This window comes from Vidua macroura, chromosome 2, assembly GCF_024509145.1.
Source record: "Vidua macroura isolate BioBank_ID:100142 chromosome 2, ASM2450914v1, whole genome shotgun sequence".
NCBI classification, from domain to species: domain Eukaryota; kingdom Metazoa; phylum Chordata; class Aves; order Passeriformes; family Viduidae; genus Vidua; species Vidua macroura.
The window spans coordinates 92,159,154-92,186,720 of record NC_071572.1 but is presented as its reverse complement, the minus strand read 5'-3'; the positions used below and the strand labels follow the sequence as shown (position 1 = coordinate 92,186,720).

The 27,567-nt window shown below is 37.9% G+C and overlaps 1 protein-coding gene across 3 annotated transcripts in view; it reads right to left on the bottom strand.

Moving 5' to 3' along the window:
- Positions 1–1,669: 1,669 nt before the first annotated feature.
- The window catches only part of WASF3 (WASP family member 3), a 68,137-nt gene continuing 42,239 nt past the window's right edge, over positions 1,670–27,567 (bottom strand). For 2 of the 3 annotated variants that reach the window (XM_053971608.1, XM_053971607.1), the window contains exons 3-10: positions 26,434–26,576; positions 20,284–20,418; positions 16,766–16,919; positions 16,227–16,344; positions 11,587–11,762; positions 8,720–8,983; positions 6,420–6,775; positions 1,670–5,705 (exon numbers count right to left, since the gene is read on the bottom strand). In XM_053971608.1, the coding sequence (XP_053827583.1) occupies positions 5,548–5,705; positions 6,420–6,775; positions 8,720–8,983; positions 11,587–11,762; positions 16,227–16,344; positions 16,766–16,919; positions 20,284–20,418; positions 26,434–26,566 (1,494 nt within the window). In that variant the 5' untranslated portion in view covers positions 26,567–26,576 and the 3' untranslated portion in view covers positions 1,670–5,547. Of the gene's footprint in view, positions 5,706–6,419; positions 6,776–8,719; positions 8,984–11,586; positions 11,763–16,226; positions 16,345–16,765; positions 16,920–20,283; positions 20,419–20,878; positions 20,926–26,433; positions 26,577–27,567 lie in introns of those variants that run through there. The other variant, XM_053971610.1, reaches the window with a different exon arrangement.

Below are 27,567 nucleotides of genomic sequence, written 5' to 3'. Positions count from 1 at the left end.
GACAAAGTGTGACTCAATGATAAACAATCCTCCTCCATGGAGAGGAAAAGCCCTGTGCCTTGAAGCAGCACCCCTTTTAACATCCACTGGTACCAGCACACTCACAGAAAAAGGATCTACCCAAGAGAAAGACACAATGGCCAACCAACCAAACCACAGGTCCTGCTGAAACAGGGAAGTGGAATACCCTTGGCTGGTAACGTGCAAACCATCTACAGAAAACCAGGAGGACGAGACTCACAAGGAGAGGAGGCAGAGGGACAGGCTGCAGGTGACTCCTTGCTGGGCTGTGGAGTTCAGGAGAGCAAGGGCACTGCCACCATGGCTGGTGACTGCATCCAGTTTGTGAAGGGTGACAGGCAGTGGGCATGGGCCATTCAGAAAGTAGAAAAGGTGACTGGTAAGGGACTAGAAAGTTAAACTCACTAGCAAAATCAAGCATTAACAGCAGGATGACTCAGAAAAACTTGACTAAAAATTTCATCAGCACTATCAGATACCAAGAGAGCACCTGATTTCCAGGAGGAAAGAGATGAGTTCTGCCACCCCCTTCAGTGTAGTTGGCAGGACTTCTGTTTAGAGCTGCTACCCCAGACAAAGAGGACAGGCTGTCCAGTATTAACTGGCATTAGGGTAATTAAGGTAGATTCCCAGGCCTCTCTTCCCTCCTCTACCCTACACCTGACTGGCAACGAGTGACTGCTGAACAGAGCAGTTTTCTCATGGTGCCACAGCACATGAGAAGTTGAAATGCCAAGTGACTCAGAAAGACAACATGCTTAAGACAAGCTGCTGAGACTTCTCAGAACAGTGGCCCTCAGCTCTAATCTCCAAATCACTCTGCACATAACCCCCTGACAAGAGAAAAGCACAGAACTCCACCCTACTCAGGCTAATCAGATAAGAAGTTCTCTATTTATCTGCAGCAGTTAGAATAATCTCCAAGAGACTCCTATATTTAGCTAAGAATCTTAGGGGCAACTTGTCTTCTTATGTAGCTGAAAAGCCCAGCCCAGCACAAACCTGAGAGTACTTTCCACTTGTAGGAGTGTACATCTATGTCACCCACAGATAAGAACACATTTCTCCAGAGAAACCTAGAGAGACAGCACATGAAAAGAGATTTCTTTGCCTGTTAGTAGAGAAAGTAAGATATGAAATTCCTTCTCCCTGCTTTATACCTAAAGGACTACTTTTTCTCAGTGTTCTTGTTCTTCCTCTGATTTTTAATGAAAGATGGGCAAATTGGGAGCCCACAGTCCTTCTGGAGTAGCCACACTTCCTCTAAAGTCCAAGGAAACTGGGAAGGGTGTTCAGTGGTAAGCTCAAGTCTCTCATGACTGTTCTGCAGCAGACACCAAGGCCTGAGGGATTCTAGTAGGGATCATAATTTATTTCTATTCCCTATATATCACATTCAGTGTTTTAAGTACCTGAATGCATTTCTGCCTCAATATGCTAAAAATTCTTGGACTTGAGTTCATGTATCTATGTGTATGGACTCACTTTTACCAGGAATGCTTGACTCAGAAGTAAAATCCACATCCCTACAGGGCAAGCACTTTTCCCCAAAGCAGATTAGAGCAGGCTGAATTTCTGTGGTTTTCCAGAAAGAAAAAATGTGTAATGTCACCTTAAAGAAAACTCACTGTAAAAAACCATCTCTGGATAAGCTGTTCTAATATTTATTTTACTTCTTGGCTAGGTACTAATACCTCAGCTCAAAATTTAATTTGTACAACTTCAGCTTCCAGTCACAGGATTCCAATGAAGTCTTCATTATTATCAGGTTTACACTCAGTTCAGTTCACAGTGAGATTTTAAACAGTTTTAGAAATTACATCTTTGCTGTACCCTTAGGTATGTTGTTTCAAGGAGAAAAGAACACCTCTTCATTATTAAAACAGTGCCCAGCAAAGGAGAGAGAACATAGCTGAAAAATACACCAAGCACCAATTTCCCAAGGAGATATTTCCCTTCCTCACAACTCCATCTGCATACCGCAAATGAGTTCAATTTGGAGCTTGCGCTCAACACCATGTGCCCCCTCTTACAATAAAGGACATTCATCTTAGTAAAGAGAAATCTCAAATACCCAAAAATCCAGTTCAGCTTAGTTCCATGAAAATTCTTTAAAATGAAAAGGACAACCACAAAAGCTGTAGAAGCAACATGCTGAGTGACCATCAGTCCTAACTCCAACTGAGCTACAACAAGCAGTTATAAATGCTTTACTAAGAGAATTTTTGAACCAAAAAATTTCAAGCTTGCATATTCAGTTTTTATGCAGAACTGGTGCTAAGAATTGTGGTCTAAATTATTTGAATTAAGTTCAAATCAAGAAGTGGGAAATTTGAGCGAAGTAAGAACTGAGAGTCAGAGGACTGGAGTTTTCAGTTAAACAGAATAAAGATTAATTTATTTTCCCAAGAAACAACCAAGTCTAAGATGCATAAACAAATCTGTTTAATTTACAATTAACCTACTATATTACACAATTGGTTTATGTAAGTTCTTCCCAGTAGGATGAAAAGCCTCTCCTGGCTTTAATCTGATTACCATTAAAATATTAAATTTAAAGTATTTTTCTAGTAGGCCTACATGAGTTTGTATTTATAGTATTGTGCTGGGTGTCACTAACCTACAAAGATAACTTCTTATTAAAAAAGTGGGCAAGAAGACTTGCTGATGTAACTTGTATTTTCTGCTTCTTTCTGGAAGCAAAGCTGGCATTTAATGCATTACACTGGAAAAAAAACCCTAAAGCTACCTGTAGGGAAATTTATACCTGCCAGGAACTTGGAGCTTGAATCAAGGCTGCAAAAAAACAAGTATGGATGTTAGCAGGAGCAGCAGTACCTCAAGGGAATCTGGTATTGTAGACTCCATCCTTCATCCCAGGAACATCATGCCTTGGGATCAGAGATAGCATTTGCAAGTCTTATATCTTCACTTCTGTTATTGGCAAGTTAAAATAAAGATTAACAGCACAATCTTACTCATCTAAGGAAAGAAACACAGGTTCAAAAGTGAGATTTTATTCATATTTGTTACTTATGCACAACCCGAAGTATGATAAAACTGATAAAAACAGCCTAGAATAGTGTTTACATCACTAAATTCAATTCACATTTCGTCCATAAAATACCAAAAGGAAAATTACAACATTGCAGGTTCAGAAAAACAGGTTGGCTACTATGACTGAAAAATCTACACTATCTTCACTGGTCACAACTGATTGCTTGTTTAATGCTTATTACTTAAAATAAGCACAAATTACAAAATTTTAGACACACCCAGCTTCTGTGCTCATAAAATATATCTTCTGTCATATCAAATTTCAGTAGATTGGAAAGAATTTTCTGTTGAGACATTTCATTTCAGCATGTATCAAAACAACATCAAGAGTGCTCTCACCACCTATGCAGTGATGTAACACTGAGGTCCCAGTTGCACCTTCAGCTACCTCTCCAAAGAATCATTTTGCAGGCCACTGTGCAAGCACACCATGAAGGTAAAGACAAGTCATCTTCAACACGATGATGAAAGCCACCATCAGGCTACAGCCTAAATTCTGTCCTCCCTGGTGGACACGCAGACCTCAGACTCCAGGACACAAAAATAAAGCACCCTTCAGCTCTGCATTTTAAGGCAAAGACAAAACCAGCTCCAAGTGGGACGGCGATCATCAAGTACCTTCAGCTGCCCCTGGTTACCAAGAGCTGTGGTTGCTCACCGGTATGCAGAGATTGGTCACACTTTGTGTCATAAATTTTACCACCAGCCCTGAGGCAGCATGTTATCCCTCTACCATAAAGGCAGCCACCAAGGATTGAAAAATCGTATGCAGATTAAACAGCAATGCAGTAGCCAACAGTTTGCATGCAAACATTGTGTTAGACTGTTACATTCTCAGGACTAAAACTGTTAATGGTGTAAACACAGGTTAGATAATCACCTTCCATTTCTCTTTTTATTTTACATACTTCTTTTAAGAACAGATGGGGGGGCCTCACAGAACAAAGGACGTTTACCAAATGTTAGACCTGGAATTACACAGATTTCTGTTACAAAGATTAAAACTGTGATCTGGTAAGGAAAGAAATCTTCCCCTATTATGAATAAAATTTAAAAGCCTCATTAGGCAGAGCAGCAGCCTGACTCTTGGTCCAGAAAAGGAAAAAAAAAAAAAAAAAAAAACAAAAAAACTCAAAAAACCAAACCAACCAACCAACCAAAAAAACCCAACAAAAACCACCAAAAAACCTCCCAAAACAAAACAAACCATTTTAATACTGTACAGTTGATAAAAAAAAATGGAAAACAAGGAAAACAGAGACAGTCAAAGCAGACTTTATGGGAACAACTATGCCTAAGAAAGGACTAAGAAAGTGAATGTGTATATGTATATATATATATGGCATAGTACCTCAACAGCCATCAAAGCTGCTTTAACTGCCCATGTTTTATCCATGGGATGTACTGGGAAAGAAATACATTCAAAATAAGAGTTCTGAGTCAATGTGCCACACAACTACACATGTACAAATCAACAACAACAGAACTTATTTACACACATTTATACCTACAGGCATAAAGACCAAGTTGAATACTTGTGAAATGTATCTGATTGCTAGATCCAGACTGTTTCAATCTTTAGCAATACCAGTAGCCTTTCTGCACTGCAACAGCCACAGGGTTTCCACCAGGTCTATCCTGCATGCAGTTGATCTTACTGTAAGACTGAAAAGCTCTACAGGTATTTTCATTTCCATTTATAACACGGACGTGCATCTGCTACCCAGCAGAGACCCCACCTAACACTCTTCCCAACAAGCAGCCAGCAACTTAGAGCTGGTACTGTTGCAGATGTATCTGTCTGCTCACCAAATGTTCTTTTTGGATCATGTGGGTTCATTCTTCAAAGAATACATTTAATCATCTGCTACATTTTCAAGATAAAAAGGAAGCTAGTATAAAATCAATTCTGTATGCATAAAAACTTAAGCCCAGAAGTGGTCAAAAATAGACTAATGTGGGCATAATTAGTACCTAATAAAAAAGCTAAAGGTCACATTTATGGAACTCAAGACTTCACTCAGGCACACAGTTAACTGCCTTCAAAGACTAACAACCAGACCAATTCACAAGTATCTAAGTTGTTTACATAATTAAAAGAATAAGATGTAAAGTCAAAAAAATATATTTTATCCCTTCAAGAACAGGAAAGTAAAATAAAATGCTGGTTCTGTAACAGTGCAACAACTGCATCATATTTTGCACGCAGCACAAGAGTTGCTACATTTAGTGGCACTTAAGTATTATGCAGTAAATACTGAAAGTAAGACAAGTTTCTGATCTGCATAAGCATAATCACATCATTATTACCAGAGTTGCTAAGCTACAGCATTCTGAATAATACCAATTCAATTTTAGCACTTCCCTCACTAGCCTTAATACATGTCAATGTCCTGCTTTACATCTTGCTAACAAAGCAATCACTGAAGCCAAGTATTTAATGTAGTTGCCAGCAGGCTTGGACCACGTTCAATCTGACCAGTCGTTCTCGTCAAACTCGGAGTCGTCGTCGGAATCGCTGTACTCCACGGCAATGCGCCTCGACAGGATGGTGGCCACGTCATTGCCAACGGGCTCGCGCTTCGCCTCCTGCTCACGCTGCTCCTGCACCTTTTTCAGCTGAATTCCTGCAGAGACAATCACTCTCAGAAAAGTTTTCCAGGCAAGAGATTTCGTATTTGACACTGTTATTGGTGAGTTTGTTGTATTCTTACAAAATACTCAGGAAGGAGGGGGAAAAAAGAAAGCGAGCATTGAGAGAAGAGAGCCTCCTTGAGCAAGGAAGAGGGAAAGACAAAAAAGGCAGATGGGAAATAATTCTCAGAGACTGAATACTTCTGGACTTCTAAAACTGTCAACAGTATGTTGAAGCTAAATATTCAAGACTGTAGAGGTCATTTTGATCTGAAGATGAAAGTTTTTAAAACTGTATTTGGAAATAGTGTTAGACCTACAGCTCCATATTGTAAGTGAGGTCAGGAAGAGCCGTAAGTCACTGGTTAAAAAAATCAGTGCGCTGAAGCCTGGTGTTGGGTAATTCAGTTCTTCTGAACAGAAGCAAAAATCCATGTACTTGTACTGGCACTTTACATAATGAACACAAGTGCTGTGTTCATTAGATTAAGTACACAGAAACACTAGAACATGCTTGACAAAGCTGTGTAGCTTTAGGTGCTAGAAAATGATCCAACCTCATGGCTGCCAAGTGTCAGAACAGGTGTGTGATACCTGTGGTTAGTGAAATCTTCCCAGCTGGGAAAAGAAGCCACAAACCCATTTCAGTGGAAAACACTGTGCTCTCACTGAAAAAAAGGAATACTTCAAACTGAGTGTGCACTTACCCATCCTGATGGCAGCCAGCAGATCACTCCGTGCATCGCTCATCGGTGCCTGCTTTGCCTCCGACGCTGGAGGAGCGTGCATGGGGGAGGAAGAGAGGGATGCACCTGCAGCAGGAGGGCCTGGAGGGGGAGGAGGTGGGCCAGGAGGAGGAGGAGCACTGACAACAAGCCCACCAGAAGGAGGAGGATGAGTAGCTGCATATGTAGAGCCAGTCACCAGTCCAGAATGGGAAGGTGGCACAGGAAGCTGAAGAGGACTAACAAATGCAGTTTGTGCTGAAGGAATCATAGGAGGGGGAGGAGGAGGGGGAGGACCTGTAGGATTGTAATAATCCACCATCTGAGCTGGGAGCATCCTATATAAAACAGAACAAAAACATTTAATGCATTCAAAGTTAGAACTTCCAAAATTATCATCCCTTAAACTGTACTCATCCAACCTCAGGTAAAACAAAAATCAGAAGTAATTTAAACTGGTGTCTTAAATATACAAGTGATTATACAGGTAAGAATTGTCAAATTGTCAAATATTGCTGATTTGAGATTTAAGACAAATGTTGAAGTTAAAAAGGCAGTGTCCTTTTAGCACTCTACAAAGTGAACCCCTTTATCTTAACTCTCCTGCCCAGTTACGTATGAAGCTGTATTTCTTATTGAACATCTACTCTGTGGGATTGTGAAGTGCAAAGTCTTTGAAGAAGAAGGGACCAAGAAAACTGCAGACTACACCCTTCAATTCCATAGAAGGTCAAGAGGTAACAGAGGACACAAACATGGAGAACAATGGAAAGTATGAAAGGAAAGATTTATCCAAGGGTAAATGTATCTCATGTGCTTCTGTTGTGTTGTTTTTTTAAGAGTTTCGAAGTTTTTTAAAAGTTTTTTGTTTTTTTGATGTTTACATATTTCTACTGGAGTTCTCACGCACTGTTTATGTAAATAATTATTGTTTTGCTGTTTTTTTTGTGGGAGGAGAAAATTGATAGACTGTTAGTTTGACTAGTGTAGCTGGAGAAGTAGCAATTTCATCCTCCAATTCACTTTCACTTTTAGAATTTTATATATCGTGAGGTCAGAAATAAAAGCTACTTCCTTTTACCTTTTTGATCTTAGCGTGAGTGCATGAGTTATTTCATGTCGTAATGTGACATGCTTCTTCAGTCAAATTTATCAGTTTAAATACCATTTAATTAAATTGATACATTTGATCGATTCTTTAAATAGGAGGCACAGGGAAGAGCTCATTTCTTTGTTAAAATGTCATTGAAAGAAATCTCAATCAGAAAAAGAGAATTGGTAAGAGTTATGAAATAGGTAAAGAACTAGATACAGGAGAGAGGAGTTGAAGCAAAGTGACTGATGACACTGAGTGACACATGCCAGTATATAACAACTGCAACACCCTGACAATGGTCATGGACCTGAAGATTAAGCCCAGTAATGTCTTACACATTGGAAACAACAGAGAAAGGGCAGGCTGGAGCAGTCACTCCTAACTGAGTCATCTGCAGCACGACAGCCATGAATCAGGCAAATGCTATCCCAGGATGTATCAAGCAAGGATGACAAATCTTGGCTTGCATGGTAAAAAACAACACAGGCAAAAATGACTATAACTTTCCTGGGGTTACAACTTGAAAGTTTAAGCTATTTACACAAAAGAACAGACACAGGCTCATTATAAAACAGATGTTTTCTTGCTACAGGAGAACTAGAACTCTGGAGCAAGCCTTCTTTCAGAATGCATTCAGGCAAAGTGTCTACACAGGCGTTTGATAAATCTCTGTCTTGAATTAAAAAGTGGCATTCCTCCCGTGGCAGTACAGAATTTGTGTCTGAGGAAACCCCTTCCAATTCTGTCACAAGCTTCTCTAAAAAGGTCTTTTAGGGATTTCAGGGATGCAACAAAGACTGCCAGATTAATCACAATCAACAATACTCTTTCTGCACATTTCCTGAAGTTTAACATATTATCCAAATTATCCTGCAACTACTTTCCACTTTAAAGGAAAATTATCCCTTCTTCAATATTGTATTAGGCATCCGTAATATTTTACAATCATACTGACTTCACCAATACACACTTCATCAATACAAACTTGGTTATTTCTGCTTTCACAATTTCTTCACTTAAATTCAGTTCATACATAGAAATCATACCAATTTTCTTCTGTCCTCCCCAGGGAGGTAACTAATGTATTTGGGGTCTTTTTCTTTGATGCATTACACGTTACAATGGTTACAAAAAACATGCATTCCTCTGGTTTTGCCAAGAATCCCCTAGAATAAATCAGACTTACCCATATTCTGTTGGTACCACAGGTACTGAGCTGTGCTGGCCATCTGAAGGCTGGGGTGGAGGTGGAGGTGGCTGCTGAGGTCTGTTTAAAGTAGCGTGTCGGACAGTAGTGGAGGGCGGTCTGTATTCATGCTCATGGCTTTGGGATGCTGCCATGTACTGTGGACCATCTCCTGCTCCATAGGAAGGCATTGCTATCTGCTGATGGAGGGAATGATTCGGAGTAGCAGGATAAGAATAATCCGTAACATCGGATGCATGGGACCTAAAATTAAAGTAAATTGATGCAGAAGAGCAGATTATGTGAGTGTAACAGGGCATTACCTAAATAACTGACACAACAAGCTAAAAAGAATACAATCAGCATTATTTTTCTTGCAAGAGGATTCCCCGATTTATCAAGTACCACTCCCTTTAAAGTCCACAGAAAGCACAAGAATTTTAGTAGCCATAATGAAGCTTATGGTTTTTGTCAATGATTTTGACAGTCCATTGTTTGAAATGGCAATACTTACCAGCCTGCCTCAAGTTAACAATGGCAGCAGAAAAAGAAAAGCAATACTACAAGCACTCGCAATTATGCAGAAGAACATATTTCACCAATGCAGAGAAAACCAACTTTGAAAGTTAGAAAATGCTTTTTATTTTGTTTGCACAATTAATTTTGTTGGAAAGGCTTAAAGAAACTGGGAAATGTAAGTATTAGTTGAGCAGAGAGTTCATAAAGATACAAAGTCTAGGATGTTCTGTCAAATAAGCCCAAGAGAGGGAGCAAAAGGATCTTTTCATCCCATTACTGTGAAGACTTGTTTTAGTAATGAACAATGGTGCAGCCTGGCTTTTAGTGAACACAGTGAACTGATGCACTTATCTGTGAGACTGGAAGCAAGGTAAGCAACAAAAAGCCAGGGCTTTGAGCAAAACAAAATAACAAACCCTTTGGGCATTTTGTCCTCTTTCATGCTTCCTGCCTGTTCCATTTTCTTTGCGTCACTCATGAACTCAATGCCCATTTTCCTTCTCTCCCACTCTTCTTTTCTTGTTCTTACTTTTCTCACATTAATTTGCTGGTTTCTGTTTGGATTCAGCTTGTGTTTCTCTCTCTAAAGTACAATAAGTATAACAAATACATTGTAAATTGCCAAACATCGGGATGTTAACATTTAATGCTTAAGTCTTACAAGTAGCAAACACAAAGAAATATGACCTTTTTTTTTTTAACTTTAGCAATAGGGAAAAAAAGACAGTATAACCAAATATACTTATTTGGGACCTGACAAAACATTGCTCATGCAGTAGCTGGCAGCATGAAAATGTCTCTCAGGCCAGTACATATTTCTTTATGTATGGATTTTTTTTATATAGCTTAAGACTACTCCAAGGTGATAAAATAGAAAGCCCTCTCTCCACCTCACTAGCATTCTCAGAATTAACCCTTTACGGATGTAAAACAGATTTCAGGATTCAATCTCAGATATTTGATTCACTGAAATGTAAAATACACCATAATTTATAAAATATAAAAGGCTTATGTAAGTACAAGGTATCTGTCACACAAGCAACATCAAAATCCAACACAGATGCATCTCTACGATTTCTGCTTTAAAAAATCCCACAGATTGTGAATACTACATATCTGCAAATAGCCAAATACATGTTGACATTGCTGGGAGATAAAAACAAATCAATTCAATATGATAATTTAAACTCAGGAATCCTGGAAGCAAGATGTTAAATCTGAAAAAAAAAAAAAGACTCAAAAAGTGTGAAACAGAACTCCTGATGAAAAAATCCACAGCTTTTACTAGATCAACCCATGTAAAGCTATGTCAGTCTGCAGTGTTTCATTAAGACTAACAGGAGACAAAGTTTTGCATTAGAAACTGTAAAATAAAACCAACCAAACAACGACTTTTAGACAGGGAGGGAGTCTAAACACATTTTTGAAAGACCAATAGCAATATCAAGTACTATGTTTCAATTACAAGTTCATTACTTTTCACTAAAACCACAACATTGCAAAGTTCTGAGCTGATTTTCTTCTTTTAAATTAACCTCCTACTGGACAGTGGACTAAAGGTATCAGTCCACACTCTTGCAGTGGTAGCTGCCTCCTCAACCTAGCCATTCAACAATTTAAACACTTTTTCCAGTGGACCCTATTTATTTCTATGCTTATTGCTAGTACTTAATCACAACAGACATAGGAAATAAAATAAGTGGGAAAATCCTCTGGTGAAACCAGCTTAGTGTAAAAACTGATACTTCAATGCACATCAGTTAACTCCCACTGAGCTCAAAGGGAATCTCAGTCAATGAAGATGAATTCTGCTGAGTATCTCTAAGCACAATTTTTTGTTATTTCAAGCAGTAACATCTCATCTGGTTTTGTAGCTTGGTTTTTAGACTAATGTAACATCAAAAAGCTGAACTCTTCTTCCACCGAAGCATTCCTTACAGGCAAAAGTATTCTCGACTGAGTAGATCACAGAAAAATATTTATTAAGCTACCAGCAGAGCAAACAACAAACTAGACACTAAGGAAGAGCTACTGACATTATCTAGTAGAGGCTTAAATTATTTGTAACTACAGCTACTGAAGATGAAATACAAAGCATGCAGCAAACACTTCTTTCTCTGCAATATATAATATTAAGATGACAAAATGCTCATGTGAAGCTGAGGAAGAAAAAAATCATTATGGAATCTGTTATGTCATTTACACTTTAAAATAAATTTGAAAAGAATGTTTTAAACATGCATTGTATGTTTTGTCTAACTAATCCCATCCTACAAAAACACCTAATTCTACTCAGTATTGCTGAACATACAACTGTGGTATAACAAACAGCTTTGCTGTAAACAGACCTAGTATCTGGGGACAGTGATCCCTCGGAAGATGCTCCATGGTACAGACTTTGAGACAACCTGTTGTCAGGTCTAAGCTCTTTGTCATATGCCATCATATTCCACTCCTGGCGTCTGTTCCTGGCTTTTCTAACCTTTTTCACCTCACGGGTGGTGCCATCTATACGCTTTTGCTCCTAATGTCCAAACAAAAGAAATAAAGCATGCAAAGAGAGAGAAAAAAAGGAAAGGGAAAAAGCTGGTTAAAATGTAGTTAGAGTGCATGAAAATAAGACCAGATTTACAGATGAAGCCAAGTCTTCATAAAATTTCTCTGCACTAAAATATCTCCTTACACTATGAACCTCATTAGTAGCAGGACTTTTGGTTTGCCTTTGCCCTGTAAAGATGCATGTTCTACTTTGATGCCGATCTCCCGATTCTCCTAATACAAAAATGTGACCATTTTTAAAAGCCAGAAAGTTTCATTTCTTCTGATGTCATGTCTTTTATTTAGACCACCCTAAGGCACTTGTAATTTTCATCTCCTGAAAATCAAATTTCTGAGAATGTTAAATAAGCTCAGGACTATTCTGGTTATTCATTATGGTCACAATCAACAGGGCCAGGGGAAGTATGGAGAAATTGGACACACTTCCCTAGTCTATGTGAAATTATTTTTGTTTGTTTTAACTTCCTCTCCCTTCTTAGCTCTAATTAACTACCAAAATTCCTCCTAGTTTCTCCTCATCATTGATTTAAAAATTAATTACACTAGTTCTCTCTGCAGTGAGTCAGTAATACTCAGGCCAGCAGTATGGGCAAGACGGCTTGACAGGTTCATGACAAACTTGGCTGCTTTTATCTTTCAATGTAACATCAGGCTCAACCAATGTCAGTGTTTATCATACGTATTTGTCTTTACCTCACTGACAGCAAGATCTCCTAATATTGGGACCCAATGCTTTCACACCTTGGAAATGTTGTACTCACCTACTTCTGACTGCTCAGTATGAATATAAAACTCATACTGGTGCTTCAGCACAAAAAATGAACAAGATTGCTCAATTCAGACTGAGAAGGGTCTGTGACTCTTTTTCTCAGTATTCATGAGAACATAGGGGTTTTTTTTTCAGTCAGCTCTAGATCCCACACCTTAGAATACATGTCTGATCTATTAGGAAGTTGGTATTAAGCCTTTGGCTGATAGAAAAATAGTTTCTCAGGAAAGAATTATACTGCTATTCTGAGAATGCAGTCAATGAATTGCATTGAGAGAAGAGCTTGGTCAAATTCTGGTAGGCAAGCCTTTTATTGGGGAATCTAGACCCACAAAATAAGGGATAATAGTTGGAAAGCTAGCTCAACAAAAAGTTCATCACAGATGAACACAGGTTTTTTATTCCAACTGTCGAACAGCACTGAGTAAGTAATTTTGATATAATGTGTTTGGCATTACATAACTAATAAAAAAAACCGAATAAATGGTTTCCTTGTCCTTGTTTTGGTTCTCCTGCTTGTTCATGCATGTTTGCATGAGGGACCTGCTGACACTGCTAACATTTAGAATGACAGAAAAGATTTCTTGAAGTTCAACACCAAATGTTTTGACAACTCTTGCTCATTTCTACAGTAAACACATTTTTGGTCTGATTTATGTTAAATATCAATGATCATCTTGGTTCTTAATCAGTTCTATCAAAATATTTTTCCTCCATTAAGTTTTTAGAATCACACCCTTTTTATGTCTGATAACGACTTTTTCATCAAATTCTGCCAATACCAGATTTGAAGCAGAAAGGACACATATTTGGTCATGCTTTATTTTAAATATATAAAGTTTTGCTAATTTCAATGGCTGAATATATGCTTGTTAGAAGCTTTTCATCTGTCTTTTTCAATTACTTGTTGCAAATATTTTGGGTTTTTTAATTTTCGACTTTTATCCTGATTCATTTAAGATTTTGTTACCTGAGTCATGTTGTATTTCAGAAGAAAGCTCAAGTAAGCGTTTTCACTGAAAACATTTAGTTTTGTCTTCTTTCATAACAACAATTTTGTCATCTGGGGGTCATAACTACGTATTTCTTACAAGATTCTAAATAAAATATTCACATTTTAACCAATATATGATGCTACTGGGAAGACAATCATTTTGATACAATTCCTGTACAATCATGACTGCTTACATGACTGCTTACAGTTACTGCTTACTCTTTAGAAGCTTAGTTTTAAAGAGATCACCTTTTTTTTAATGGAAAGGTAAATACATATGGATGCATAAACAACAAAAAGTAAGTACAAAGCTTAGCTGGTTTTAATTGGATCAGATTTCAGCTGGACAGGTTGTTCCAGATCAGCATCTGTAAGCACGCTTGAATCCTTTTTACTCAAGCAGTACTAAACACTACTGGTAACAATATTTTGATTAAATATTTTATCAATACATCTCTAAAACATTAAATGTCTTCCAAAAGTGGGGCAGCCCTATTACTACCAGCTGACAAAACTACATGAACCTCTAAGAATAGTTCTAAGTTGTTCCAGCAGCAGTTTCATTCCCTTGACAATGGTGACAGCTCTAGCTTTACTACCAAGGGCAAAGATGACAGCGTTTTAGGGGAGCTGAAGCCTTTCTAGATAATTACAGGTGGAAATATTTCTCAGAAAATTAAAGTAATATTAAGAGGAGTTACGTTTTCTTAACTGTAATAGAAGCTGTGGCAGACAAGTGGGTGCTGTAGATTAAGCCAGAAAAAAAGTCATTCATGTTGGCAGGAAATTATTTCAGCAAACACAAAACATATTAGAGCCTTCAAACAGGGTTAATTTTAAGTTTGATATGTGCATCAAGAATTAGCAAACAATATTTTAAGCATCTTAATAAAGAATTAAGAGCTAGTAATAAAAAGCAGCTTCAGCAAGTATTTGCAATACTTTCAAAAAAATGGAAGCACAAGCCTAGAGTATTTTCCTGACCACAAATTTATAAAATCCTATCAGAACATAAGTCATCAAGAATGATTTCTGAAATTCAAGCTTTCCAAATCTAAAAATTATACTTGCTTCAATAGCTAATTAGTCTCAAATAAAAAGTCAGTACAATAAAGAGCAAATTAGAACAGCTTATCCTTTGTTTAATCACAACTGCACTACCTACAGTCATTCAATTTCTAATACTACTGGTACATACCAAGTCAAAACTGCACTGAACTCTCAGACACTGATCTATGGAAAGTAAGAAATAGGCTACACAGATTTTAAACTTAAAGAATTAAAATTACATTTTTCTTCAGAAAATTTGCCTGAAAGAGCAAAATCAGAGGAAGCCTGTCAGATATTTTCAATTAAACTGTATACAGAAACAAAAAGCATGATATTTGAGGCAAGAAAATTAAACAGTTCATAAACCTCCTGCTGCAACAGCTCAAGCACTTAGGGCAAATTATCAAAATAATACTGGAAAACTGATTCTCCGGATTCTCTGGTGCAGGGACTACGCTCAGATTTCACCAAGCACCTAAAAAATTGAGGCTAAAAACTAGCTGTATTTGGTCAGCTGAGTAGGATGGCATTTGGATATCTAGCTTGTACTTTGTTAAACAACACACATTTATTTCACCTGCACAGTTTCTCAACAACTATCAAATTTTGTGCTTCTGTAGAGCACAAATTGAGTAAAGAATTCTCATTTAATAGATTGAAAATTTAAGTTCAGCTATCAAATTGTTAATAAATGCTCTGGATTCATTCCTGGTTACTGCTACCATAAGGAACAGAACAAAAGAAAAAGGACATTTGGTTCAGCAACCTGTGGAACAAAGCGTGCCTGGGAGACATCTCACCCAAACCATCCTGCTCTCCAAAGGACACAGATCATAAAACGCATGAAAACCATCTTCTGGAAAGCTAAACCTGAGATTTCTTTCCATCACAAAATTAACTTTATCCACGCAAACTCAAGTCTATGCTGCTTTCTTCTTAGTTGGACTTGGCATATATTTAATCAAAACATATAGCACTTCAGCTAGAATTTATCAAGTGGTATTTCTGTGATGTTTGGCTATAATCTGACATGATTGGAATTGAGCATATTTGTATTTGTAGACTGCAATAAGAAAATTAAAATCTACAAAAAATATACTATGGATGGAAATAAGCAGGATGTATTGCCTAAGTCTAAAAGTAACTTTTATATATAAATTAGTTTTGTAGAAATAATTCTATAGGAATAGAGAAATGCTCAAGTGATTTTATTAATTCTTATAAAACCATCTCTATTTTTTCCTTTAAAATCAGAACAGAATAAATGGGACACTGGAATGGAAAAAACTCTAATTCCAATTCCTTTCCTCTCCCATTACAGTGTCTTTTTCTGGAGCATAACAGGGCCATTTTTTCTGGGTACCAATAAACAGATACTGGCAAAAGATTCAAGACAGCATCTTGGAAGATAACCACAAGCACTCCTAAAATTCAATTTGCTGCCTTCTTAAAATAGACAGGATAAGCTATAAAAATGGAATGCACTAAATCTACAGCCACTCAAGAGGAACAATCTTTCCATGCACACAAACTAAGTATGACCTGGAAATTTTTATGTTCGGACAACTGCACATAAAGTTGTAATGCAAAATGTGCTATAATGTTTCTGCTTTTACCTTTTGTCTCCTCTTTTCTTTTCGCTTATCCTCAGTATCTTGTAACATTTTTTCTTTCCAAAGATCGAAAAAATAGGAAGGATCAGTATAGAACTTCAATCCATCTTTCTTATCATCCCTGGAAAAACAGCAGAAGAAAAGCTAAAAATACATGAATTAGTATGTTTTAAATCCAGAAAACTTACATTTGATAATCATCCAAGCCTCAAGTTGATCAATAACAACCCTTACTAACTGGATGTCTATGAACAAATACCACCACGGTCTGTAGCAGCAGAAAAAACACATCCCTTGGTCATAAATCCTACACATTTACCTTCCAATTAAAAATTCTTAAAAATTAAATACACTGCAAATGCTGTGCTATACCATTCCTAAAAAAGAAATAAATTGTTTATTGCAGATTACGTTTCATCAATATTGAAAAATAAAATCTCAATAATCAATACAGCTTTTCCCTTCTGCTATAATTATTCTCTGCATACAATTAGGAAATAAAGGGCAAAGTACAAGAAGGTAAACAATCAATATTTCCTTACCTATAAGGTGAAAGAATATTCAGAGGTGGTGGTTTGTCACTTTGATTATAAATATCAGCCACCGGGTTCGGAATGCTGTTCTTTGAAACTACCTGCTGGTCTTGAACTGTTGAGCTCTTGAAGGCTTTTTTCATGTTGATGTCCTGTAAGGATACTGTTAGAAACAGAAATGTATTTACCATAGGACTGAAATGAATGAAAGTGGATACACAACATCCATTTTTCACTAATTTTTTAAAATATTTTGAGCAAGTTAACAGAAAGACAGGTTTTCCCGTAGTGGGTAATCCTGACATTTAAGTGCAAAAGGCATGTAAGAATGCCCATAATAAAAAATATTTAAGTCTCACTTGGTCCAGAACCTCACTTAAAATAATGGGATCATGGACTGTATCTTGGAAGATGATGCAAGAATGCCGTCACATGCAGATGTCCAACCATTTCCCCTTTTTATAAGACTTACCCTGGAGTTCTAACAGCAGAAACACCGGCATCAAGACTGAAAGTTCCTCTGACACAGTGTTTTTTATAATTGCACATGCCATCTATATAAATTCCAGCCTATTCTAAGTATAATTAAATTAGAGCTGCGGCAGTCTCTTGTGAGAGACAGACTTCCACTTATTTTACCCTCTTTCAACTCCTATGTCTTCCCATATAACTAAACCCTCCTTGCTTTTAAGTTTTGCTCATGTCTCTACAGAGAGAAATACTTGTACTCTCGTACTTTCATTTTATCTTTCCACATACACAGGTCTGGGGAAAATGACACCAGGCTTTTCTTTCTTTCTTTTCAAATGAAAGGTTGAAGTTGGTTTTAATTGTTCCTGTCACTTTTATCAAGACTTTCTTTCACTCGTAATACAAGTTTTCATGAGATGCAGCAATCATTGTTAAAGAAGCTCCAGTTAAAGGCCAATCACAATTTAGAAGTGGCAGTAAGCTCTTGCTATCATCTTCCACCGCTAAGCACGTGAAATACAGGTTTTAGACTGCAGTTGAAGAGGATGTTGAAATCTTCACTGGGATGTCTACAATGACACTGACCACTCCTGGATTCTATCCAAGTGTTTTATAAGAGTGTAAGCTGTAAGACTTGTGCAAACAAAATGCACCGGCTTAGACTCCTTTTATTCCCACTGACATTTCATCTAATACTTCTTGCCCATTCATCCAATTTATTGAGTCTCAAGAACAAACTGTGAGAAATTTCACAAGGTAAATTAACAGTAATGGCCAAAAATGTAGTATACTGATGACCTGAAAAAAGAAAAAGGGATGAAATTTTACACTGTTAATTAATTGTCTGTCATGATGGGCACCAAATCCCACTCAGACTTCTCTGCCCAACTATTTTTGGTATCTGTGCTGAGGACTTGCTTCTCACTCCAACAATTACTTAGTTTCTTATGTAACTTCTACAACAGCACAAAATCAAAAATAGAATATTTCATGTCTAATACTCATTCCCCCACTCACATCATCTGAAATATCAAAACATCATTTATGAAAGTACTTTCTATTTAAATCTGCCTGTAAGTAAAAGGTAGTTCAGACAGATTTTTTTAGATGGGTATATCTGAATTGTTTCATTCTTGTTTGATGGAAGACATTCAAAAGAACAAAAAAAATTCTGGAGATTTTTAGAATAGGTTATTTATATAGTTTTTAAAACTTAACCTCAATTATTTTAAAATTTTTTTAAACTGTAGTTTTTTTATATATAAAATATTTTTATACACACTGTATTAGTTATAGCTAAGAATATAAGAAATCGCTGATGCAATCAAATCTGAAAGGCTTTTTAAAACAACCTTGCAACTGACATTTTGCTTAAATGCCAAAGCTATCCAGAAACATTCTATTTTTGACAGTACAATGAATTATTATAAAGACTTCAACTTCTACAGCAGAAGAGCTAATAAATTTACTACTGACTCTAAGGTGACAGCAGTTTGTATATACAGCTTATTAATATGAAGCTTGATTAGCAATGCAAGAGTAACAACTGCTGTCAATTTAAAATAAACACTGATTAAATTCTCAGTCCATACACGAGTTTCCCCTTCCAAAAGATTGCTTTTAATTATTCTCCAAACTCTGAAAACTAGCTAGGTGGTACTGTATAACACTAATGAGACATTAACTAGGCATTAAAAAAAAAAGAGGGAAAAAAAACACAAACCAGCAAAACCAAGATGAAAACTGTCATTTCCAAAAGTACAGTATATTAATATCATCTAGTTTGCTCATAGTACCAACACAATATGCCTCAAAACTAAGCTGAATAGTGATCCCATAGGAGCTTATTTTATGTTCTCATAAAGCTCTTGACTCCTAAGGCAGCAAAATGCAGGTGCTTGTACCAAAAAATCAGAGTGGTTTGGTTTGGAGGAGATCTTAAAGATTATCTCATTCCAAAACCCCTGCCATGGACAAGAACACCTTTCACTTAACCAGGTTTCTTTGGAGATAGGGCATCTACACCTTCTGTGGGCAGCTGTGAAAGTCTAACAGTTAATACATTCCAAAACCATAAAATCATGACACGTAGTAATTTCCAGACAGTAACCAGCTAAAAAAGGAAGGCTAAATATTACACCATTACACTATTAAATATCAACAGTAAAATTTAATATTGGCACTAATAATTGGCACTATAAATATATAAACCACAAAAACCAGAATGGCATGTGAAATATATAAGCCATATAAACAGCACTATTAAATAGCTCACAAGTAGCATTAACTACTAGTGAGTCAATATTACACTACTGTACTGATATAAAAAGCTTTTATATTTTAGTAAATGTGAGGAATCATCTCAACAGGAAGTACAGGCATTGGCTGGCTCAGACATGTAGCATGGAGGCCAAGATGCACGTTAACAGCTTTTAAAGCTAGACAGAGAAATGCTTTATCTACCCAAATAAGTGTTTTCAAACAATATAATGATGTTACTTAAATACTTTGTTTTTACTGTGTAGTTATGAAGTGAATGACCAAGCTCGTAAGCAGGAAATATTTTTAAAGGAAATGCAGTTTCTAGTGAGTAGAATCCCCTAAAGAATTTCACCTAGTTGATCCAAGCATAGTGCCTTGTTTAGATACAAAGTATTATAAGATCTTTGATGACCACAGAACAGACTAATGTACTAACGAAGTTTGTACATTACTCTGAAATTGATGGGGACACCCAGTGTCTCAAACTTTTTCCAATATTCTGACTTACTCCCAGTAAGGTCTATATTTATTCATTTATGATTTACTACACTCACAAACTCAAAGTTTTCCTCATGAAAAAGGCAGCTTAATAGCTCCATTACTACAGGGGCTTCTTGACTCAAGAATACTTTCACTTGCTCTGCTAAAGTGATTATTCCCAGCTTGCCTTGCTGAGACAACAAGATGAAATATCGTTACAGGATTACTTTGAAAAGACAGAGGTTACTGTGCAATTAAATACTGTGCTCTTGTCAACATCACTTCTGGCTCAATGCTTTCATGCAATTACCTACCCTCTTCCACTGTTGAATCCAGCTGGGTGACTTTGACAGCAAGGCGATCAATTCTGTCTTGGAGGGAATTTGCTCTGATGTAGAAGCTGTTGGCCTCATTAAACAATTCACCAAATATGTCTTCAGCATGTTTGCCTGTGTAAGAAAATAGACAAGGAAATCCCTTTGCTAGTGGCTTACAAAACACAAGACAAATGGTTTCAATATCATGAAGCATAATAAAACACAGTAACTGTAGGATTAGAACAGTGCAGTTTGTCATTCAGCAAAATTTGGGGCAACAGATTTGCACAAAAAAAGTCAAAATATACCATAAATTCTGCCCGAAGTGTATTCTTCTGGACATCCTGGTTATCAGTCTTCTTAAAAACACAGGGAGACTTACAAATTCTAATCCTTACGTAGCTGAACTAGTGCAAACTGACAGACAACTGAACATTAAAACCTGCCTCTGTGATGAAAAGGCCTGAGGTTACTGCAGTCAATAAAAGCTTCTGAAGTAGATTTTGAAATTAAGATTTTGCAATCCATAGTAGCACAGGCCAACATCAAAATTGAAACAGCATGAAACAGATAAAAACAGCAGTCTACTTACCTCTACAAATGCCGATTGCAAACGTTGCTGTCCCTGGAGTCATTTGAGAGAGGGTCAGAGGCCATGGACCACACTTACCCATGGCCACAACTGGACTTGGTGCACAACCTTTTCAGCCTCCCTTTCACCTGCCGTATGTTCTCAATCACTGTGACAGTGGACAGTGCAGTCCAGATCACCAAATCACAGAATCAATTACATTGGAAAAGACTTCTGAGATCATTGAGTCCAACCTATGTTCAAACACTATCATGTCACAACTGGACCATGACACTAAGTGGAACATCCACTCTTTCCTTAAACACCTCCAATGCATGGTGATTCCACAATCTCCTGGGCAGCCCATTCCAATTTCTAATCACACTTTCTGTGAAGAAATTCCTCCTCACATCCAACCTAAACCTCTCCTGAAGCAGTTTAAGACTTAGTCCTCTCATCCTGTCAGTTGTCACCTGGGAGAAGAGGCTGATTCCCACCTGCCTACACCCTCCTTTCAGGCACTTGTAGAGAGCAGTAAGGTCCCCTCAAGCCTCTTTTTCTCCAGGCAAAACACCCCCAGCTCCCTCAGCTGCTCCTCAGACTTGTGCTTCAGACCCTTAACTGGCTTTGCTGTCCTTCTCTGAATCCACTCCATCACTTCGATGTCCTTCCTGAACTGAGGGGCCCAGAACTGGACACCGTACTCAGTGTGGCCTCACCAGTGCCTAGTACAGATTTGCAGCCTCAGGCCCTTCCTTAGAAGTGCTACAGTTGACAGAAGGTGCCACATGATAAACCAAATCCCTCCCTGATGCTCAGATCATTGTGCTTGGCCATTCCTCTCCCAGTCCTTCCACAGGACTAGGCATACTCATCCGCAGTTTGACTCTCTTCGTGCCCAAGTCCACAACTCTCATCCACTCCAGATCAGTGGTTCCAGATACCCAATTTAATAGTTCACCTGCCCCAGAAATTCCCCTACAAATTTCAGATTCCACTCAAACTTATTGCTCCCGCTCACTGAACTGATGGTCCCTCCTACCCAAATACTGATATTTCATTTAAGATGTCTCCCTCTACAATTTCTGCAGCCCAACCCCCTCAAGAAATCCTTGTAGAAAGAAAAGTCCTGCCTCCTGCACTTAGCCATGCTTTATAAACAAAAACAAATTTTAAAACCCTACTTCTGAATTAAGCTCATCTTGTTATGACCTGTATCAAGAAGAGTCTGAAGAGAAGAAATGGAAGGGAAAGTAAAACTATCCAATTAGTTGAAAGAACATGGAATATGCATTAACCAGTTAAATGACAGGGACTTCCAAAGCAGCCATTATTGACATTTTACGTTGGTCCAATAACCAACCTTAATATTTTATAAAGAAAAGTAAAAATACAATGAAAATTTCAGTTAAGATCCCATTCTGTGAACATCTGCAGATAATAACTCAGTGTAAAAAAATGGCCCCACTTAGGAAGTCAACAGGACAATCTGGCCTTTTCTTGGTCACTTACCTGGGCGGCAGGAGGAAACAACAACTACTAAAATATTATCTGAAAACACTGTGAATCACAAAAAAAAAGTGATGGCCATTGAATGAAGGACTTTACCAGCAATAATTGTCATTACTACATGTAAGATCAACCAATAACTAACCCAAAATGTTAGGATATGTCAGTGTATGCAAGCTCTGCTTAATATATACATGTGGAAGGTGGACAAGAAAGGTATGCTATCTACCTGCTCCTAATCTCCTCCCCCTCCAAAACAGAAGTCACACAAAAGCACAGAATAGCTGAAGTTCAAAATCATCTGGTCCAATTCCCAGCTCAAAGCACAATGAGACAGAACTCTGACCAGCAGGGTTTTGAACACTTGCAAGGATGGAGGCTCCACAACTCCTTTGGGCTATCCATGCCAGTCTTCAACTGCCTTCATACTAAAAGTGTTCTCTAAGGGTTCCCCGCAGCTAGTTGAAATTTACTTATAATCCCCACTTGATTTAGTTGCTCCAAATGAAGATGTTATTTCAACCTTTGGAAAAAAATAAGCTTTTCAACTCTTCAGCTAAATAAAGCAGTTATTACATTCTTCAGCCACCAGTATTCAGAGCTCAATTAATTTTAATAGATGTTAGTTTATGTTAATATATTGAAATCAGCCTGCTGAGAGAGGACTGCCACATCCTAGGATTAAACAAATCACCCCTGGAGAAGTCAATGAGATGGATGTTTGTCATTTATCTTTCAGAAGGCAAAGTGGGAGCATACTTCTTTTAATACTTGATTTTTTTTCAACACTTGCCAGCCCAGAACATGTGAAAGACAGATTGTCAATCTCCTGTCTGTGAAAACAGTCACATGGTGAAGCAGTATTGGACATACTGTTGTGATTAACACGATGCAGTAAGTTTTAGAAATAAAATAATACTTCAAGTGTTTTCTATGTTGCCATTGTTTAAATTAGATCCTTAATGAAACAGAAATAATCAGGGAAAAAAGCATGTGTCTTTCAATTTAAGAGCTGATTTTGGTACTGTAAGACAGTAATTTAAAAACAGTAAGTGTTGCCCAACATGTGGCCAACCTGTACATTAATTTAAAAACCCATCTAAGAAATTATGCAGCCTTTCCTTCTAAGGTTCCCTCCAACTACATATGACAGTGATTCCATGGGTGTGTGGAATTACTGTAACTGGATTAACTAGAAACATAAGAATCATGCTTTACCCCTCCTCTTTTTTTAAACATGCAAAAGTGGTAGGCTGTTACTGACTAGGTCTTGATTCCCACCTCCTTTCTCACAGTACCTCTAGCATGATACTTAATGGCAAAAAAGCAACCTTTCCAACCCAGCCTGGTTCAGCAGTACTACAGAGGAAAGTGACACAGAGGGATGCAGTGTGCTCAGGCCTGCAAGAAAACGAGTGAAACTGGGCCAATGGCCAATCAACCCAAGAAAATACTAGGAGGCAAGTTGGTAGATGTTCCCTGCATGAAGAAAATTGTCTTCCAAGTCTCCACAGATTATACTTCCTCCATGCTACTTAGAGGTACGAGTGGCAAATGCTCCCTGTCTTTCCCCTCCAGGAGATTCTCTCCTCTCAAGTGGAGGCGAATCTCCTAGAGAAGATCCTGCCTTATATAAAAGTGCACAGTTTCATACAGAATGCTGCTCACTCTGCCTGTGCTCTGAGCCAGCTGGCTGGAAATGAACCCAAATCTGAAAAAATAATATAGAAAAAGCTCTCCTGAGAGCACATTCCCTTTGGATAGGAACTTGTTCACATCTCCCACAGTGAACAGAGGCAGAAGCAAGCCAAGTCTGTATGCAACAGTACAGACCTGCCAGTTTTTAAAATCCACACTGAACTCACAGTGCAACACTAAAAACCCAGTGTGATTGCAAGATAGACTTGAACGTGCTCACACTATGGCTCAAGCTGTGGGAACACCAACCATCCCTGATGCAGTCAACAGGACATACTACTTCAGCTCCAGCACAGCATTTTTCTGTGATCATTTCCTTGCTCCCAGTTGGCTCAAAAGACAGGCAAAGCAAATGCTGTCTGCAGAAAAAGCCCTCTGCAAACATGACATATTTCAGAATGTGGATGAGAGTGGTGGTACATTTCACTTGTTAAATACCACACATTCATCTGTTAGACTAAGGACACATCATTTATTTGCATAGATCTTTAACTTGACACTAACAGACCTTTAGGAGCTGTCTACAAAGACTTCAGATGACTGTAGAAATCCGCTAAGGGAAAACTGCCGGATATGAATATAAGTAGTCAGTTCCTCAGCAACAATCTTAAGAGGATCTAAATACACTGTATAACAGATTAGCCCCAAGACCAAATCTGGATAAATGAAAGCTGTACACATTCCTAGCAAGTCAAGACAAGTAAAAAGTGTATTTTCCATACTTGGACAATCATAGCACACCACCAAAATGAGGTCTTACCATGTCTCCTTCAGTATAATTAGAACATTAACCATTCTTACTTTTCTGAAATTTAAGGATGGTGCTACTAAGCAATTGTCTGAGAAAACAGTAAATGAAACTCGGTGACAATGCCAACACAAAGTAACTCCAAATAACATTAGACACTAAATCATCAGCTACCTTGCAAGCTTATCTGAAAATAATAATTCAATGCTTATCAACAATCAAAATTCTACAAATTCCTAGGGCAATGATGATAAAACAGAAGTCTGTTTTGAATATGATCTTAAGTCCTCAACACTCCACCTTAAAAAACCCACAACATAGCCTAACTTACATATCCAAAGAAGAAATAACAGTGATCAGAAATACAAAATGGTTTCTATTCAAAAAGATCACTTACAGATCAGGACACTTCAACCTGGAAAAGACATCACCAAGAGAACAGGATAAAGACTTAATAAAATCACAAATTATTGTGGAAATGCACAAGATGAAAGCACCTTTCATTATTTTTCATCACACCAGAATAAGAAGGTATCAGGAGGAAGTATAGGTCAACTTCCATTGTGGGACATTCTGCCACAGGTCATTGGTCAAGAAGAAGGTGTAATCCCTATTTCAACAGATCTAAGCAATACCATAGATGATATTTTACAAATGCTCATTACATAGGATGATTCAGATGGATCTCCAGCTCAGAAAAATCCCTAAATCCCTGACTACTGCAAAGAGGAAATGCTGTGTTTCTTGTCCTCTTTCCCTAAGCAAAGGCTTTTTCCTATCATCATGAACTAAACACCAGTGGGCCCCATAGTCTGAGCTCCATACAGACTCACAGTTTTAAAACCACGTCCATTTACAAAGAGAAGCAACTGATGAAGCAGTAATTTCTTTTCTAGGAGTAGCGTTATCAGCACAAACAACAGCTGCTGATCATTAAAGACTGTCTGAAAAACATCTCTTATCCCTTTCATCAAAAATATTGCTCATCTTGCAAACACTCCAGTCATGCTTCTAGAATTGCTAGTGGTGGTGTCACCTGACAGGTGTGGTGTGTAGGCTACTCTGTACAGAGCTGATGTTAGCCTGCCTCAACAGTAGCCTACAGGCTTGTTCAGCAAATGGCATCCTTTCAATGTGCTTGATTTCATTCATATGAATTGAGCACACATATATATAAAAGAGAAGGCTTAAGAAATACTAGCACACTATGAAAAACTAAAATTTCAGTCAAATGTGTCATTTGATGCCAAGAGGCAGAAGAGTTTGCTGGGTCAATGCTGTAGAACTCAAGTGCTGGTCTTGTTTCTTGCACTAATTTCTCTCACCTTAGAAAAATTTCTGGTCTTCTCTGCTCCAGTCTTTTGGCTGGGGTTTTTCTTGGTAGTGTTTTTTTTTTCTTGCTTGTTTGTTCTTTCGTTAATTTGTTTTTTGGAGTGGGGTTTAAGGGTGGAGGGAGGGTTAGGTTTTTTAATAAACTTCAAAATATAGAAGAGCATAAAGGCAGTTATTATTATAATACATAAATAGTAATGTCCCATACCATACTTTTGCTATTTAAAACAATCCATCTCAAAGCTTTTTATCATGAATCATATACTTGCAAGAAGTTACAGATACTTACTTAAGCTGCTTAGCTGGCGTATGATAGCAGCAAGGGTGCTATTTGTTACACATTCCAGTTCACTTGTAATTCCCTCTGGCAGAGCTCCTCGGCAGAGATGCCGTGGTTCAATGTTTCTTTTCACCAAAGGCATGGCTCACAATCTGGAATTTACAAACAAATATGTATGACATTTACAAAAATGAAATTAAGAGTTCTGAATCAGTGTAGCACATGTTCAGGCTTTTTTCCTCCAAGAAGTACTTCACCTTTCTTCTTTTAAAGCCTTGCTTCAGCCGTCCCATTGTAAGGTACTGTACAATTCCTACTGGGGCACCAGAGCTGCGCACTCATGCCAGAATATGACAAGACAGCAGAGAGTAAAGGCAATATAGGTAATGTAGGCTTTTTGCCTTAGATTTGGTGTAAGATTTACTATATGCACAGACTTGTGCTGCAGTTCCAGAATCACTGGACTTCAGTGCACATTTGCATTTAGAAAAAACTGGCAGTCCCCACAGGAGTGGCAGGAAAGGTCACTGTCTGGAGCAGGCTGGCATCCTGCCTTGGCAAGCTGGCCACCAACAGACCGACCAAGCACTACAGCCCCCAATTACGTCAGACACCGACCTACCCCAGCTCTGACAGTTTTCAGTAAAAATGATAAATTCATCTGACACATAAGGGCAAGTGCCTCTCAGAATTAGGCTGTATGAGGAAGAAGATGGTTTTCCACAGGTGGAGCTGTATGGCATTCTGAATGGGATAAGGGCATTCACTGAACAGCTTTTGGGAACATGCCAGATGCAGGAAGACATTTATCTGAGAAAACTAAGGTTGTCAGAACTGGTTTTCCTGGAAAAATGAAATAAATGAGGATGGTGTCTTGGTTCCAGCCCAGACCAAGGGGAGGAGCCAAAATACTGTGTTATTCGATACCATCTCACATCACTGCCAGGGGCAGGGAAAAGGGATTCCTCTCTCATTTCCAAGAAGCAGTGCATTCCTCTACAGTCAGGAACAACCTGGCTTCTGTCAAGTCAGGCTCAGCATTTTTTGAGCATTTTTGCACGGGAATCATTCTCTCTTTTTATATGCTTTTTTTATTAATATTGTTGCTGCTACTGTTTGTTTTCTTATCTCATTGCTGTCTCC